Source organism: Heloderma suspectum, chromosome 4 (genome assembly GCF_057233095.1).
Source record: "Heloderma suspectum isolate Gila_16-S chromosome 4, 16-S_ref, whole genome shotgun sequence".
NCBI classification, from domain to species: domain Eukaryota; kingdom Metazoa; phylum Chordata; class Lepidosauria; order Squamata; family Helodermatidae; genus Heloderma; species Heloderma suspectum.
This window is the reverse complement of record NC_139461.1, coordinates 161,626,501-161,644,259: the sequence shown is the minus strand read 5'-3', so window position 1 is coordinate 161,644,259 and position 17,759 is coordinate 161,626,501. Positions and strand designations below refer to the sequence as shown.

Genomic DNA, 17,759 nt, shown 5'->3' with positions numbered 1-17,759 from the left:
AAGGCCAGTGCCAGAGGGGCATGATGGTGTAGCTTCCACTAGCTCACTAGTGCTCACCACTAGCACTGAGCAGCTGCTGCTGAGGTATACCTGCCCCTGAGAAGTTTGGGTTCTCTTGTGTGGGTGGGGCTCTATCCCATGAATAGCAACACCACCTGCTCCCTCCCACCCCACGTGGCAGATAACACAGAACAGCTGAAGCTCCCATGCCCATTACAGTGGGCAAGTTAGTGGTGATTGCAAAGAATAGCTGCCTCTGCCTTCAATCACTCACCTACCATCTCACTTCGAGAGTGCAATAGTAAGGATTCTGTCTGCAGTGCTACACCCAGAGAGTGCAGGTGAGCAAGAGGCTGCCTCTGCCTGCCACCCTCTCCCTCTGGCCAGTATGGTGGGGAAAAGGGAAGCCTACCAGGGCTGCCTTGCAAGAACAAAAGCAAGTGTGAAGGGATGCACGTTGGGGCAAAAAATCCCAACTTCAAATATAGCCTAATGGGATCTGAGCTAGCGGTGACCAGGAAAGACATCTTGGGGTTGTAGTGGACAGCTCAATGAAGATGTCCACCCAGTGTGCAGCTGCTGTAAAAAAAAAAAAAAAAAAAGAGGCAAACTCCACGTTAGGCATTATTAGGAAAGGAATTGAGAATAAAACTGCCAATACCATACTGCCCCTATATAAATCTATGGTGCGACCACACTTGCAATACTGTGTATAGTTCTGGTCACCACACCTAAAAAAAATATTGTAGAGCTGGAAAAAGTGCAGAAAAGGGCAACTAAGGGAGCAACCCTATGGCCACTAGTCAGCGGCTAGACAGCCATAGTATATCTTGTTTTCCAGGAACCAACCTTTGAGCCCGCGCTCCTGAGGTCAGTTCCTGGAGAACTGACCTTCCCCCCCTCCGCGCTGCCTCACAGGCAGTGCAGAGAAGCCCACACTTGCAAGAGAAGAGTGGCCAAAACAGGGTGTTCCATCCAATGTGTCGTCCAACAGCCTCCTCCTCCGCTATCCCGCAGCTAGACAGCCGAAAATCAACTGTATAGCCAATTTTGCAGGGCAGGAGGAACGTAGAGGGAATGATCCTGCACTGGATAGGCAGCTGCCTATCTGATAGGATTGCGCCCTAAAATGATCAAAGGGCTGGAGCATCTCCCCTATGAGACAACAGCTGGGATTGTTTAGCTTGGAAAACAAGGAGGGTAAGGGGAGACATGAAAGAGGTGTACAAAATTATGCATGGTGTGGAGAATGTGGAGAGGGAAACATTTTTCTCCCTCTCTCAAAATACTGACCCGGGGTCATCCTATGAAGCTGATTGGTGGGAGATCCAGGACAGATAAAAGGAAGGGCTTCTTCACACTGCGCATAGTTAAACTATGGAATTCGCTACCACAGGATGTAGTGATGGCCACCAATTTGGATGGCTTTAAAAGGGGGTTGGACAAATTTCTGGAGGAAAAGACTATCAATGGCTACTAATCTTGAGGGCTATGTGCTACCTCCAGTACCAGAAGCAGTCAGCCTATGTACACCAGTTGCTGGGGAACATGGGTGGGAGGGTACTGTTTCACTCATGCCCTGCTTGTGGATTCCTTGTCGACAGCTGGTTGGTCACTGTGTGAACAGAATGCTGGACTAGGTGGACCCTTGGTCTGATTCAGGAGGGCTCTTCTCATGTTCTTCTAACAGTCACTACCTCTGCTCACTTGCTCACCCCCTCTCTGGGCAGCACGGAAGGACCCAACCCGAGCTCCTAAAGGGAGAGCAAAAGTGCGCAAGCGAGCAGAGCGGGCTGGCTGTACAAGGATGCATCTCCTCGCTCTCTCACTGGAGCTCTCTCGCACACGCTCTCTCAGTTGCGCAGCGGTGGGGACTGGGCCCAATCCTCCCTACTGCGCCACCAGATAAAGAGGGAGAAGGGCCATCCCAGAGCGAGCAAGCTTCTGACACCTCTACTTTAACTGGCCTCTGTCTGGAGAACACAGCAAAGAAGAGCGGGCTGGTTTCACAAAATCCCCCGTTGCACCGCCCAAAGGGAGAGCTCAGGTAAGCAGGGCCGAGGTCTCGGGGTTGCCTTTTGCATGCGCAGCTACCCCTGCCTACGTTTTACACCTGCGTAAGGCGGGCAGAAGCCGCAGCTCGCTCCGCAGGCTGCGCCACGGGGCCCAATCCTCTCTCCAGGCTGCCCAGAGCGCGCGCGCGCGCGCGCGATCAGAGCTCTGTCCCCGGGCCCATCCCGTCTCCCGGAGCTCCGCGGGAAAGGCTGTGCCGACCCGAGGGCGAGGAACGGGCATCTCCCAACGGCAGTCAGCGCGGGGTCTTCGTGGCCCGGAACCGCCCGCCGCCGCCCGGCGCTGTGCCGGCCCTGCTCCACCCAGCCCTAGCCCAGCACAGCTTCCTCGCCAAGCAGGCCCGGCCAGGTCCGGCCTCCCCGCGACTAGGCTTGCCGCTCTCCCCGCCCTCCGCCCGGCGAGGGAGCCTCGCCGCCAGGAGGGCATCGCCGCAGCCGAGGGGCAGGCCTTACCTCCAACGCGGTACATGTTGGCAGCCATGCGAGGGCGCCGGGCAGGCCGGCGAGGGCCCCCGCGCCGCCGCCTCTCGACGCCGGATGCGCTGGAAAACGGAGATCAGGAGGGGGCGAGGCGAGGCGCAGGGAGCGGAGAGGAGAGGAGAGGAGAGGAGCCGGTGGCGGGATTAAAAGGGCCGTGCCAGCGGCGGGACGCGCAAGGTGCGCGAAGCCCGGCCCGGCCCGGCCCACGGCGGCCGGAGCAAGACGCCGGCCTCCCCGGTGCCCGCGCCGTCGCCACCGACGCGGGCCACCGCGCGTGCGCGTGCACTGGCGTCTCCCCCCACCCCAGAATAGGGGCTCAGCGTTCGCGGTCCCGTTCGAACGTCAGAGCATTCAGCATACGAAGGGATAAGAACGAGTGTTTCTGTGTCTGTGAAGTGCCTTCTGAACAGGAGCAATGTAATGGCTAAAGGTCGCAGCCTGTGTGAATCAGGCAGCCCCTGCTTCAGCCCTCGCTTCCGCCACGAAATCAACCCGGCGGGCCTGAGATGCCCCTCTTTTCTCTCCGCCCCACGCACCTGCATCTGCAATACTGACCTATTTTACGAGGTTATTATAAAGACTGCAATATAACGTTTGTGAAGCTCGGGAAAAATGCTATATAAGAACTGGATATTATTTTTATTATAAATGCATATGATAAACTACAACCCATAATAAAACATCAAACATGAAAGTATTAAATATCAAATGCATCAACAGTGCAATCCTATACATGTCTACTCAGGAGTAAGGCCCACTGAGTTTAATTTGGAGTTATTCCCAAGTGAGTGTGTATAGGGTTGCAGCCCTAATGTCAAGACCCAGATTACCAAACATAAAAGATATACGTTGCTAAGTAAAGATAATTATAATTGTTCTGGTGTGGAAGAAAAGCCATTAGCTAAGCACTGACCCGGTATGTAGATTTCTTTGACACCAATATGCAACAAAAAGAGGCCATCTATAATTTTTGCATTTTCTCTTCCCCTTTCCAAATTATGTTAAATTGATCTGCTTATCTATTTCAGCTATCCTCAAAGCTCTTTTAAACTATCCCAACACCATGTATTGCCCCTTTAGATTCCCATTGTTTATGACACCATCCTATGCATGTTTTGACAGAAAAAAGCCCTACAACTCCCAGCATTCCCCAGCCAGCATTTTCCCCACTGGGGAGTGCTGTGAGTTGGACTCCCCCCCCCCCACTTTAGCCTGGCAAGATACACAGAAACCGAGTTCAAAGGCTTCCATCTCACGAGGGCACCACCCATAGGATTGGCCCTTAGTGATTGTAACTTTTTCTGATAGCAACAGGTTTTCAATCTTGTCTTCAGTAAGATAAGATTAATATGATTTACATAAAAGAATCATACATGGATCAAGTTTCAGCTTGCATCCTGTTATCTGAAGGATCATATATACATTTCTTCAAAACCGATTTTCCAAGGTTCATTCCCATCCACACATCTGCATAAAACTGCTGTATATTGCCTGGTATCTCCAATAGCTAATACGATTAGTAACATGGTAAAGGTAAAGGTGTCCCCAACCAGTCGTGTCCGACTCTAGGGTGTGGTGCTCATCTCCATTTCTAAGCCGAAGAGCCAGCGCTGTCCGAAGACGCTTCCATGGTCATGTGGCCGGCATGACTGTACACCGAGGTGCACGGAATGCTGTTACCTTTCCCGCCGAAGCGGTGCCTATTTATGTACTTGCAATTTCTTGCTTTCGAACTGCTAGGTTGGCAGGAGCTGGGACTGAAGATGGGAGCTCACTCCGTCACGTGGCACTCAGGTCTCGAACTGCTGTCCTGCCGACCTTCCGGTCTGCAGTTCAGCGTCTTAACCACTAAGCCACCGTAATAAAAATTAACACCATATACAAAAAATAGAAAAGCAGATACATTCTTTTTAATGGCAGTGAGTTAAAAACAACATTTAAAAACAGATTAAAACACAGAGCATCAGGGAACAACAAATCATCCTCCTGTTCAAAAAGAACAGGAGGAACAGAAAGGGAGGTGGGGTTGCACTATATGTGAAAAATACATATCTGCACAGAAATACAGGAGGATGAGCTTGGTAGCCCCATCGAGAGCATCTGGATCAAAATAAATGGAGCAAAGAATAAAAGGAAACTGGTGGCCGGAGTCTACTACTGGCCACCCAATCAAGGAGGAGACGAGGAGGAAACTTTTGAAAAGCAAATAGGCAATGTTTCAAGGAAGCATGATGTAGTAGTAATGGGGGACTTCAATTTCCCCGATATTTGTTGGGAGACAAATTCTGCAAAACATGGCCCCTCCAGGAAATTCCTGACTCGTGTGGCAAATAACTTCCTCCGACAGAAAGTAGAGGAAAAAACTAGACGATTGGCCATCCTTGACTTAATCCTAACCAACAGAGGTGACTTAGTGAATAAAGTAGCAGTTACAGGAACTCTGGGGGAAAGCGACCATGCTGTACTTGAGTTCTTGGTTGTAAGGGAAGCAAAAGCCAAGTGTAGTCAAACGCGTACCCTGGATTTTAGGAAAGCTGATTTTAATAAACTCAGAACAATGATCAGTAAGGTCCCATGGCAAGCGACGCTAACGAGAAAAGGAGTCCAAGATGGGTGGGAGCTTTTAAAACAGGAAATTATCAAGGCACAATTACAAACAATTCCAACAAGAAGAAAAGGTGGAAGACAACAGAAGAAGCCAATGTGGCTTCACAAAAAGCTTAAGGATGACCTGAAAACAAAAAAGGACACATATAGGAAGTGGAAAGAAGGCCAAGTAACAAAGGAAGAGTACAGGCAGGTAGCACAGAATTGCAGGGATGGCGTCAGGAAGGCTAAAGCTGAGAACGAGCTGAGGTTAGCGAGGGAGGCTAAAAACAACAAAAAGGCTTTCTTCGGCTACGTGCATAGTAAAAGGCAGAGGAAAGAAATGGTGGTTCAGCTATTAAATAAGGATGGCAAAATGATAACAGATGATGAAGAAAAGGCAGAGGTGCTCAGTTCCTACTTTGGCTCAGTCTTGTCCCAAAAGAGGGTCATGACCCCCCTGGCAAAGGCGAGGTACAGGCTGAAGGGGCAGGATTGCAGCTTGAGATCGATAGGCATATGGTCAAGGAACACCTAATGAGTTCAAATCTCCAGGGCCATATGAACTGCATCCTAGAGTAATGAACTGGCAAAAGAACTCTCAGAACCGCTGTCTATTGTCTTTGAGAAATCATGGAGGACAGGGGAAGTGCCAGATGACTGGAGGAGGACTAATGTTGTCCCTATCTTCAAAAAGGGTAAAAAGGAGGAACCTGGGAACTACAGACCAGTCAGTCTGACATCAATCCCTGGGAACATTCTGGAGCAGATGATAAAGCAATCCATCTGGAAGCACCTTGAAAACAATGCAGTGATTACTTGAAGCCAACATGGATTTGTCAAGAACAAGTCCTGCCAGACGAATCTGATCTCATTTTTTGATCAAGTAACCTCCCTTGTGGGCCGTGGGAATGGTGTAGACATCATATACCTCGACTTCAGCAAAGCTTTCGACAAAGTGCCCCATGATATCCTGATGAGCAAACTAGCTCAAAGTGGGCCAGATGAAACAACGATCTGGTGGATCCACAGTTGGCTACAGAATCGGACTCAAAGAGTGCTTATCAATGGGATCTTCTCCAACTGGGGAGAGGTAACGAGTGGGGTACCGCAGGGCTCAATCCTGGGCCCAGTGCTCTTCAACATTTTTAGTAATGACTTGGAGGAGGAGGTGCAGGGAATGCTGATCAAATTTGCAGATGACACGAAACTGGGCGGGATAGCTAAGACTTTGGAAGACAGAAACAGAATTCAAAGTGATCTGGATAGACTGGAGCGCTGGGCAGAAATCAACAGAATGACATTTAACAGGGATCAATGCCAAGTTCTGCACCTAGGAAAAAGGCACCAAATGCACACTTAAAAGATGGGGGATACGTGGCTCAACAACACTACAAGTGAGAAGGGTCTTGGAATTGTTGTCGATCACAAGCTGAATATGAGCCAATAATGTGATGTGGCTGCAAAAAAGGCCAATGCTCTTTTGGGCTGCATTCATAGAAGCATAGCTTCCAAATCCCGGGAAGTACTAGTTCCCCTCTACTCAGCACTGGTTAGGCCTCATCTGGAGTACTGTGTCCAGTTCTGGCACCACACTTCAAGGAGGATGCAGACAAACTGGAGAGGGTTCAGAGGAGGGCAACGAAGATGATCAGGGGACTGGAAACAAAGCCCTATGAAGAGAGACTGAAAGAACTGGGCATGTTTAGCCTGGAGAAGAGAAGACTGAGGGGAGATATGATAGCACTCTTCAAGTACTTGAAAGGTTATCACAGAGAGGAAGGCCAGGATCTCTTCTCGATCATCCCAGAGTGCAGGACACGGACTAATGGGCTCAAGTTACAGGAAGCCAGATTCCAGCTGAACATCAAGAAAAACGTCCTGTTAGAGTACTACGACAATGGAACCAATGATCTAGGGAGGTGGTGGGCTCTCCCACACTGGAGGCGTTCAAGACGAGGCTGGACAGCCATCTGTCAGGGATCCTCTGACTTGGATTCCTGCATTGAGTAGGGGGTTGGACTGGATGGCCTTGTAGGCCCCTTCCAACCCTACTATTCTATGATTCTATGATCTTAGTAGGCCAAAATGCCTATTTAAATAAAAAAGCTCTTTACATGCCAGAGGAGGGCCATCAACAGACTAAATGAGCATCCCTCTCATTTGGTGTTCCAAAGTCTGGCTCCAACCACTGAGAATGCCCTTTCTCAAGTTCCCACCAAAATATGTCAGAAGTTAAGGCCTGAATAAAGAACAATAAACAGAACATTAATTAGCTTCCCCCCCCCCATTTTTAATTTTTTTTTGCTAGGGATCTTCCACTTGGGTGATCCCCAGCTGCAAACTAGCATTTATGACAGGTAAAGTAAATGCTTGAGGAGTACTTTGGTGATTTTACATAGTCCCTCCCTCTCCTCCCCCCCCCCCCGACATGTTATATCTTCCCATAGCTGTTAAACAGCAATATAACCTTAAATGCTGCTACTCAAAAAACCCAAACGAAATCAAACAAACACTAGGAATTTTGTTTCAGCTGTTATGCAAGCATTATTGTCAAGTTCAGTGTCAAGAACTAAAGGCCTCTGTGGAAGATCTCAGCACTTGGGCAGGTGCTCTCCTGGAGAGGGGTGATGATGTTACCCAGAGAAGACAGCAGCATAGTCCAACCTCCACTGACAGCTAATAAAGAGGGCACTTTTGACAGCCAAGACTGAGTGGGAGGTCAATTGCTTTACAAAACCCCTTGAATCCAAACATTCCAAGACTTGAGCCAAGAAACTCTGCAAAAAAGAAAAGCTTTCCACTTGTGTACTTCACAGAAATATTAATATAGCCTATAAACAGGGATTCCTAGTCAAACTGATAACTCAAGTAGAGGGGAAGATATATGTGGCAAAAAGCAAGGAAGCTCCAACTAGAATTGAAATTAGATCCAGGAGCAGAGTTCCCATCAGAATCAAACAGTGAAGCCTCCTTAGAAGATGTGGAAGTTCACTCTGTGGGAAGTAATTGGCCAAAACAAGCAGCAAGAAGGAGATGCATGAAACTTGATGTCCACTTAGTCCAGAACACTAAACACTGCAAGCCTAAAGAAGGAGAATCTGAAAAGTATCCACTGAGGGAAATTTAGTTCTTGATATTCTAGGACAGATAAAATACAGTCAGGGCCAGAAATATTGGAACAAGGATAACTGTTTTGGCAGTTGGCCTCTGCACACCACCACACTGAAGCTGAAAGGAAACACACCCAGATGGGAGAGAAGTCAGGACTTTCAGCTGTATTTCAAGGGGGTTGGCAAAAGTGGGGCACTAACCATTGAGAAAGGACAGCCAGTGGCATACACACACACCCGTCGTTGGTGGCTCATAAGTAATGGAACAAACCAACATCACTTCAAACTTAAGGATCGCCTTTAATACCTGGATGAAAATCCTTTGCAGTCAATGACTGCCTGAAGTCTGGAACCCATGGACAAGACCCAGTGCTGAGTTTCCCCCCTCGAGATGCTTTGCCAGGCCTTTACTGCAGCTGCCTTCAGCTGCTGCTTGATTGTGGGTCTTTCTGCCTTCAGTCTTGTCTTCAGGAAGTGAAAAGCATGCTCTATTGGGTGGCGATCAGGTGACTGACTTGGCCATTGAAGAACATCCCACTTCTTTGCCTGGAGAAACTCTTGGGTAGCTTTTGCTGTATGTTTTGGGTCATTATCCATCTGCAATATGAAGCAGCATCCTATCAGTTTGGCAGCATTCACCTGAATCTGAGCAGAAAGTATAGCCCTATACACTTCAGAATTCATATTGCTGCTTTTCTCAGCAGTCAGGTCATCAATAAACACCAGTGATCCGGTTCCATTGGCAGCCATACATGCCCATGCCATAACACTGCCTCCACCATGTTTGACAGATGATGTGGTATGCTTTGGATCATGAGCTGTTCCTTTCCTTCTCCATACTTTTCTCTTCCCATCATTTCTGGTACAAGCTAATCTTGGTTTCATCAGTCCAAAGAATCTTATTCCAGAACTGGGCAGGCTTTTTTAGGTGTTTGCTGGCAAAGGCTAATCTGGCCTGTCTGTTCTTAAGCGTTACCAGTGGTTCATAGAATCATAGAATAGTAGGGTTGGAAGGGGCCTACAAGGCCATCCAGTCCAACCCCCTGCTCAATGCAGGAATCCAAGTCAGAGCATCCCTGACAGATGGCTGTCCAGCTTCATCTTGAACGCCTCTAGTGTGGGAGAGCCCACCACCTCCCTAGGTCATTGGTTCCATAGTTGTAGTGCTCTAACAGTCAGGACGTTTTTCCTGATGTTCAGCCGGAATCTGGCTTCCTGTAACTTGAGCCCATTAGTCCGTGTCCTGCACTCTGGGATGATCGAGAAGAGATGCTGGCCTTCCTCTCTGTGACAACCTTTCAAGTACTTGAAGAGCACTATCATATCTCCCCTCAGTCTTCTCTTCTCAAGGTTAAACATGCCCAGTTCTTTCAGTCTCTCTTCATAGGGCTTTGTTTCCAGTCCCCTGATCATCTTCGTTGCCCTCCTCTGAACCCTCTCCAGTTTGTCTGCATCCTGCTTAAAGTGTGGTGCCCAGAACTGGACACAGTACTCCAGATGAGGCCTAACCAGTGCTGAGTAGAGGGGAACTAGTACTTCCCGGGATTTGGAAGCTATGCTTCTATGAATGCAGCCCAAAAGAGCATTCGCCTTTTTTGCAGCCACATCACATTTTTGGCTCATATTCAGCTTGTGATCGACCACAATTCCAAGATCCTTCTCGCTTGTAGTGTTATTGAGCCAAGTATCCTCCATCTTGTAAGTGTGCATTTGCTTTCTTTTTCCTAGGTGCAGAACTTGGCACTGATCCCTATTAAATGTCATTCTGTTGTTTTCTGCCCAGCGCTCCAGTCTATCAAGATCACCTTGAATTTTGTTTCTGTCCTCCAAAGTATTAGCTATCCGACCCACTTCTGTGTCATCTGCAAATTTGATCAGCATTCCCTGCACCTTCTCCTCCAAGTCATTAATAAATATGTTGAAGAGCACTGGGCCCAGGACTCAGCCCTGCAGTACCCCACTCGTTACCTCTCCCCAGTTGGAGAAGGTCCCATTGATAAGCACTCTTTGAGTCCGATCCTGTAGCCAACTGTGGATCCACCGGATCGTTGTTTCATCTAGCCCACTTTGAGCTAGTTTGCTATCATGGGGCACTTTGTCGAAAGCTTTGCTGAAGTCGAGGTATATGATGTCTACAGCATTCCCACGGTCCACAAGGGAGGTTACTTGATCAAAAAATGAGATCAGATTCGTCTGGCAGGACTTGTTTTTGACCAATCCATGTTGGCTTTGAGTAATCACTGCATTGTTTTCAAGTTGCTTCCAGATGGATTGCTTTATCATCTGCTCCAGAATTTTCCCAGGGACTGATGTCAGACTGACTGGTCTATAGTTCCCAGGTTCCTCCTTTTTACCCTTTTTGAAGATAGGGACAACATTAGTCCTCCTCCAGTCATCTGACACTTCACCCATCCTCCATGATTTCTCAAAGAGAATAGACAGCGGTTCTGAGAGTTCTCCTGCCAGTTCCTTTATTACTCTAGGGTGCAGTTCATCTGGCCCTGGATATTTGAACTCATTCAAAGTAATTAGGTGTTCCTTGACCATATGCCTATTGATCTCAAGCTGCAATCCTGCCCCTTCAGCCTGTACTTTGCCTTTGCCAGGGGGGTCATAGACCCTCTTTTGGGAGAAGACTGAGACAAAGTAGGAATTGAGCACCTCTGCCTTTTCTTCATCATCTGTTATCATTTTGCCATCCTTATTTAATAGCTGAACCACCATTTCTTTCCTCTGTCTTTTACCATGCACGTAGCTGAAGAAAGCCTTGTTGTTGCTTTTAGCCTCCCTTGCTAACCTCAGCTCATTCTCAGCTTTAGCCTTCCTGACGCCATCCCTGCAATTCTGTGCTACCTGCCTGTACTCTTCCTTTGTTACTTGGCCTTCTTTCCACTTCCTATACGTGTCCTTTTTTGTTTTCAGGTCATCTCTAAGCTTTTTGTGAAGCCACATTGGCTTCTTCTGTTGTCTTCCACCTTTTCTTCTTGTTGGAATTGTTTGTAATTGTGCCTTGAGAATTTCCTTTTTTATAAACTCCCACCCATCTTGGGCTCCTTTTCTCATTAGCGTCACTTGCCATGGGACCTTACTGATCATTGTTCTGAGTTTATTAAAATCAGCTTTCCTAAAATCAAGGGTACGCGTTTGACTACACTCAGCCTTTGCTTCCCTTAGAACCAAGAACTCAAGTACAACATGATCGCTTTCCCCCAGAGTTCCTGTAACTGCTACTTTATCCACTAAGTCTAACTGTTGGTTAGGATCAAGTCAAGGATAGCCGATCCTCTAGTTCCTTCCTCTACTTTCTGTAGGAGGAAGTTATCCGCCACACAAGTCAGGAATTTCCTGGAGGGGCCATGTTTTGCGGAATTTGTCTCGCAGCAAATATCGGGGCAATTAAAGTCCCCTGTGACTACTACATCATGCTTCCTTGAAACATTGGCTATTTGCTTTTCAAAAGTTTCCTCCTCGTCTTCTCCTTGATTGGGTGGTTGGTAGTAGACTCCGACCATCAGGTTCCTTTTATTCTTTGCTCCATTTATTTTGATCCAGATGCTCTCGATGGGGCTACCAAGTTCATCCTCCTGTATTTCTGTGCAGAGATATGTATTTTTCACATACAGTGCAACCCCACCTCCCTTTCTGTTCCTCCTGTTCTTTTTGAACAAGTTATATCCTTCAATTGCTGTATTCCAGTCATGAAGTCATCCCACCAAGTCTCAGTTATACCTATCAGGTCATAATTTCCCTCTTGTATTAAGAGTTCAAGTTCGTTCTGTTTGTTTCCCATACTCTGGGCATTAGTATATAGACATCAAAGACCATGTGCTTCATAGTCTGGCTTTCTTCCTACATGTGTCTGAAGACTATTATTGGGTGCTGTTAGAGCTGTTCTCTCTGTTGCAGTGCATGCGCCTACATCCATTGTTACCCCCAACTTTACATCTCCCTTCCCCGTAGGATTCAGTTTAAAGCCCTCCTGATGAAGTTCTTCATGCTGTGGCCAAACACATTCTTCCCATCTTTTGTGAGGTGCAACCCGTCCCTTGCCAACAGCCCATCTTCCAGGCAGGCAACCCTTCATTCACATCTCTAATCCGTCCTCCCAGGAGACAACATACCTGGCAAGTCCACGGGTCTTCGCGACATACTTGGGTCTCGATCCCACGCAGCAAGGAGTCTCCCACTACTATCACTCTTCTTCTTCTTGTAGGCCTGGGTTTCATCACCTCTGTTTGACTGACCTTCAGCCTCTTGCTCACTCTCATGCAGGTTCCCCTGTGATTCTTCCTCTGCAGGCTGTCCTGCAGTCTCATCCACAAGTACCTGGAATCGGTTCCACAGCTCCACTGCTTCCACTGGTGCAGAGTGGCGTCTAGTTCTTCTCCTCCTAACTGTCACCCTTTTCCAAGGAGTATCCTCTACTCCATTTTTCTTCACCTCAGCATTTCCCACTTCTCCCTCATCTTGCTGTTGCTCTTCAAGCTTCTGGTCTTCCCTTTGCTGCTGTAGTTCCCCCATTCTGTCCAAGAACTCTTCGTGTTTTCTTATTCCCCAGAGGGTCGACAGTCGCCGCTCCAGTCCACTTACTTTTTCTTCCAGCAGCGTGATCAACTTGCACTTGTTGCAGGTGTAGGCCATGTTGTTCTCAGGCAAGAAAACAAGCATTGCACGCACCTTGCAGGTCACCACCACTTCCATAGCCTCTTTTCCCTTTTTGTGTCTAACTTTGTGATTGTTCTAGACTAACCTGTGCCTGCTCCTCTACTCAGTAGAGGTTAAAAGCAGAGTCCCACTGGTGTGAAAGTGTGTGTTACAAGAAAAATAAATGAAAAAAAAAGTTAGTTAAAAAAGAAAAAAAATGTTAGGCACATCCCCCTTGACCTCCCCTGCTGAAATCCCCTGGCCAACTCCTGTTCGCTCGCTCTGGTCGCTCGCTGTCTGGGAGCTTGCTTGCTTCTGTAGTCCCTGGACCAGCTGGAGCAGCTTGCTCTGCTCTGCTCTGCTGGGAGGCGGGAAACAGACTGAAACTTCCCGCCCACTCAGCTGCTGGGAGTACTCAGCCCCCCCCCCCATTCAGTTGGAGCTCTCAGAAGCACCTGGTGAGAACACAGTCACTCAGAAGGATAAAGGGCAGCCCCCTGGGCTTCCTGCAGCCCACTTACCTCTTAGCCTCTGTCTCCTTTGTCTCCTTTGTCTCTTCTACCACTTGCAACTCCCCTGTTTTGCACCTTGTTGTGAAGCCTCTGTATTTACATTCATAAAGCCGTCTCTTGACTGTAGATGTTGACAATGACACGCCTACCTCAGCAAGAGCGTTTTTGACCTGGCTAGATGTTGTGAAAGGGTTCCTCTTCACCCTGAGCAGAATTCTGCGGTCATCCACTTTAGTGGTCTCCCATGGTCTTCCAGGTCTTTTGCTGTTGCTGAGCTTGCCAGTTAATTCCTTCTTTTTCAGGATGTTCCAAACTGTTGTGTTGGCCACTCCCAATGTTTTCACTATCTCTCTGATGGGTTTATTTTGTTTCCTCAGCCTAATGATGGCCTCCTTCACTCGCCTGGACACCTCTTTGGACCTCATGTTGGGAGTTCCAGTGAACAGCTACCAAATGCAAATGTAATACTCAGAACCACCTCCAGGCCTTTTATCTCTTTGATTGGTCATGGGGTTCCCAGGAAACAGGCCATACTTGGCCATGCAGCTGCTTGTCAGCCATTCGTTCCATTACTTATGAGCCCCCAACGATGGGGGTGTATGTGTATGCCACTGGCTGTACTTCCCGAATGGTTAGTGCCCCACTTTTGTCAAAGCCCTTGAATTACAGCTGAAAGTCCTGACTTCGCTCCCATCTGGGTGTTTCCTTTCAACTTCAATGTTGTGGTGTACAGAGGCCAACTGTCAAAACAGTTATCCTTGTTCCAATATTTCTGGCCCTGACTGTATATGCAGCAGAAGGGAGGGTCAAAATCAAGGGGGATTTTGCAGGCATTGACAAAAAAAAGTTGCATTTTAAGGATCCCTGAGGCAGATATATTGTAATTAAAGGATCCTCAGGTGGAGAAATATTGACAGTACAATCCATTTGGAGTCCTAACAAACATCTAGAACAACTTCTGGAAAACACATTGCAAACAACAGAAGAATTCAGCCGTGGGGATTTGAATGCAGTGGCAGAAAAAATGCTAGACAGGAACAGAACAGTTGGGTCAAAGACCACCTCACAACCTTCAGGTTTAGCAAATATTTTTCAAGCCTGTGCATTGCTAGTTGCATAGTGGCTACCCTACCCGGGAGAATGTGGTTTTACTTATTATTCAAAATACATGACCTATACTCCCATCTAGATCATATTTTGGTTTCAGACACACTGACGCACAAAATTAGACACAGAATTTGTGTCTGTTACACTGTTAGATTACACTTTTGTTACAGCAACATTAACATTAGGAGGAGTACAGTGCAAATCCTTTCCCTGCAGAATGAGCTCCTTAAACCAAGAAATGATTATGTTAAAGAAAATAATACACCTGAAATAGGAATAACAATCCTCTGGGATGCTATGAAAGCAGTTATGTCAAGGAAAAGACAGGTTGCTTACCTGTAACTGTTTGTTCTTCAAGTGGTCATCTGTGCATTCACACATATGGAGTCTGCGCCTGTGTGGAGTCTGTCTCAGGAAAAAAACTTCAATAGCTAAGGCGTTAGGTGGGAACCCTCTGCGTACTGCGTATGCTTCCATGGGTTCCTGCCTATTCCCCTTAGTTCCCTTAAGACTGACATAGCAGTCTTATAACTGAGGGAGCGGGGGAAACCAGGAAAAAACCCACTCCAGGGGCCAGCACTGATTCACAATGACAACTGAAGTGGGGATGGTGGACGGGTTGTGTGAATGCACAGATGACCACTCGAAGAACTACAGTTACGGGTAAGCAACCTGTCTTCTTTGTGGTCTCTGTCTGTGTATGGGCAATTAGCAAGCTGACTTAACGGAAGTGGACTCAGGTAAATATTGACGACAGGACTGAATGTCCAAACACTGTGTTGGCTCTTGACCCAACATCCAAGCAGTAACGCTGGATAAATGCCAAAGGAGTGGGCCATGTTGCTGCTCGACAAAGACCTGGGAGAGGTATTCCTCTGTCAGAAGCAACTGACATTGCCACTGCCCGTGTTAAATGTCCACGCAGTGGTGGTCAGTACCAGCACCTCTGCTGTGGTTGTTGCTGCTGTTGCGAGAAACCCATTCAAAGAGCAGAAGTCCAGTCTTTCCACATTGAACCCACAGTTTTGTCTGTCTTTGTATTAAAAAGCCCCTGACCATCAAAAGGTAAGTCCTCAATCCTGGAACATGTTTCCTGTGAGAGTCCTGCTGATCTTAACCATGCATGTCTATGGAGTGCAGTTGCTCTGGCAAGCACTTTAGAGTTGCAGTCCACATGATGTCTCATTGTGTGGATCTGTCTGTAGAGCTTTAAGGCCTCACTTTGGAACAATCGAGTTAGCTCCTTTTTATCATCTGGCAAGTACTCAAACAACTTGCTGACCTTGTCCCACAAGAGGAGTCGATAACCCAACACTGCCACCTGGTAGTTTGCAACTTTTAAACCTAACGATATGGATGAGTAGATATGGCTGCCCAAGAGGTTGAGTCTCTGTCCTTTGTCCACTGGGAACTAGTGTTGTCAAACACTAGTTTGTCCAAGGCCGCTTCCATGATGATTGAATTTGGCACTGTGCGCTGTGCAAGGAATTCAGCATCAGCCTTCCAGATGCTTGAATGTGGGAGGCATAGATGACGGGCTTTTCCAAGATTGCTTGATGACTGTGAGTAAAGCTGGTAGCATGTGGATTGCACCTGGGTGAGCAGAGTCTGTGTTGACCATGTCAAAAACTAGGTCTTGAACAGCAGAAGCCACTGCTGAGTCAACAGTCCAAGGCTTTCCATATTGGTCAGCAAACTGACCCAAATCTTCCAATGGTGAAATGGCTTTCTGAGAAGTGACTTCCGGATCTGGTGATGAGATGGATGGCTAACAGGAAGAAGGCAATGTGGCATCTGAAAGATACTCCTCGGAAATTGGGATTACGCCACCGTAATCAGTTAAGAGCTCAGCCACCCCAAGAGGAACAGTAGAAGCATGAGGTGATTTCACTGGGTACTTGATAGGGACTTGATTCTGTAGTGTTGGTTTGAGGGAGACTGCAACATTTGATGCCCCTGGTAGAAGCAACACCACCAGTTCTGGTACTGGCATAGGAGAGGTCAGTAAAGTATCGGTGTCTTCCCTCAGCCATGGTACCGAAGGCAATGGTAGGTGGCAATGACATTCCTGTCCCACAGGCATGGGGGATACCATCTGACTTCAAGGAATCGGCAAGGGCGCCAAGAAAACACCTTCTGCAGTAGGAAGCTTAGACACTGTAGTGGATGGTCGACGATAATAGCGGTCATCATCAGGATATTCCCATCTATGGTAGTGACGCTCATGATAGGGATCAAACCAGTCAGTGTCCCAGTATCACAGTGGACTGTAGGAGGAATAGCAGCAGGAATTGCACCTGGGTTTTGGTCCTAAGGCAGTGGGAAGTGAGAATGGTCCCAGGTTCGGTAGTAGGTAGAGGGAAAACCTCAAGTGGATGTTGTTGAAAACATCATGTCCGGGGACCCATGTCAATGGTCTCTAATCTCAGCTCTCCATGGTGAGGTATATGACAGGAGGAGCCAGAGAGCCATCCCTGATCTCACCCTCAGAAGTTGAAGGAACTTGAATGGTGTCAGTTTCACAAGCCTCAGACCACTGGGGAATAGGAGAGGACAACAACAGTGGTGCAAGAGGCATTGCTGCCAACACCAGTTCTGGTCGACACTGAGAAGAGGATGCCTGGCCAGGTGACCTATGGTCTGGTGTTGATGGAGGTCGGTCTCAAGGCTTGGAAGCCTTAGTGGGTGATCGATGCTGAGAACCGAGTAAGGGCAGAAACCCCTTGACAGCAGGATTTGACACAGTAGGTCCGTTCTGACCGTCCTTTGAGGATTTCTCAGAAGATTTATTTCTCTTCTTTTTAGGCTCTGTAGCAGTTAGCCCACCCTGGTTTGAGGTCCATGCCCTTCTCTTTAGCTTTTTTGCTAAAATCAGTGTCAATGATCAGCCTGGTGTAGGAGGCAAAACCTGCACATCTGAGGTGCCCTCAGTGTGGGAGATTTTCCTATTATCTGGGCAGGTGATTGTATGGTGGGCTTGGTCAGCTGATGTGGGGAAGCCTGTGGCCATGACACAAAAGGGGTTTCCACAGTAATAGTAATTGGATCCTCAACCACCTCTAGTGCTTTCCACCAAAGCACTGTCAGGGCAGTTTCTCCTAGTTTGCTTTGCAGTGCGGGCAGGAGTCCACTTTATGTCCTTCACCCAAACAAAGGAGGCAGGGAGAGTGTCCATCTGACTGACTCCTCCACTGCGTGTATTTTCCAAAGGGGGCCTGGGGGGCCATATGCCCTTACGGGCAATT

At 47.8% G+C, this 17,759-nt stretch overlaps 1 protein-coding gene and 1 long non-coding RNA gene across 6 annotated transcripts in view; one reads left to right on the top strand and one right to left on the bottom strand.

The window, feature by feature from the left end:
* Positions 1–2,806, bottom strand: part of MTA1 (metastasis associated 1) — a 230,761-nt gene extending 227,955 nt beyond the window's left edge. For all 5 annotated transcript variants that reach the window (XM_084854839.1, XM_084854828.1, XM_084854830.1 and 2 more), the window contains exon 1: positions 2,526–2,806. Coding sequence is in view for 2 of the 5 variants with exons in the window: in XM_084854827.1 (XP_084710953.1) it covers positions 2,526–2,553 (28 nt within the window). In the remaining 3 variants the exon portion in view is untranslated. The remainder of the gene's footprint in view (positions 1–2,525) is intronic.
* Positions 1,786–17,759, top strand: LOC146347621 (uncharacterized). The gene is made up of 2 exons (XR_014790817.1): positions 1,786–2,047; positions 13,785–17,759. It is a non-coding gene; the product is annotated as an uncharacterized LOC146347621 (long non-coding RNA).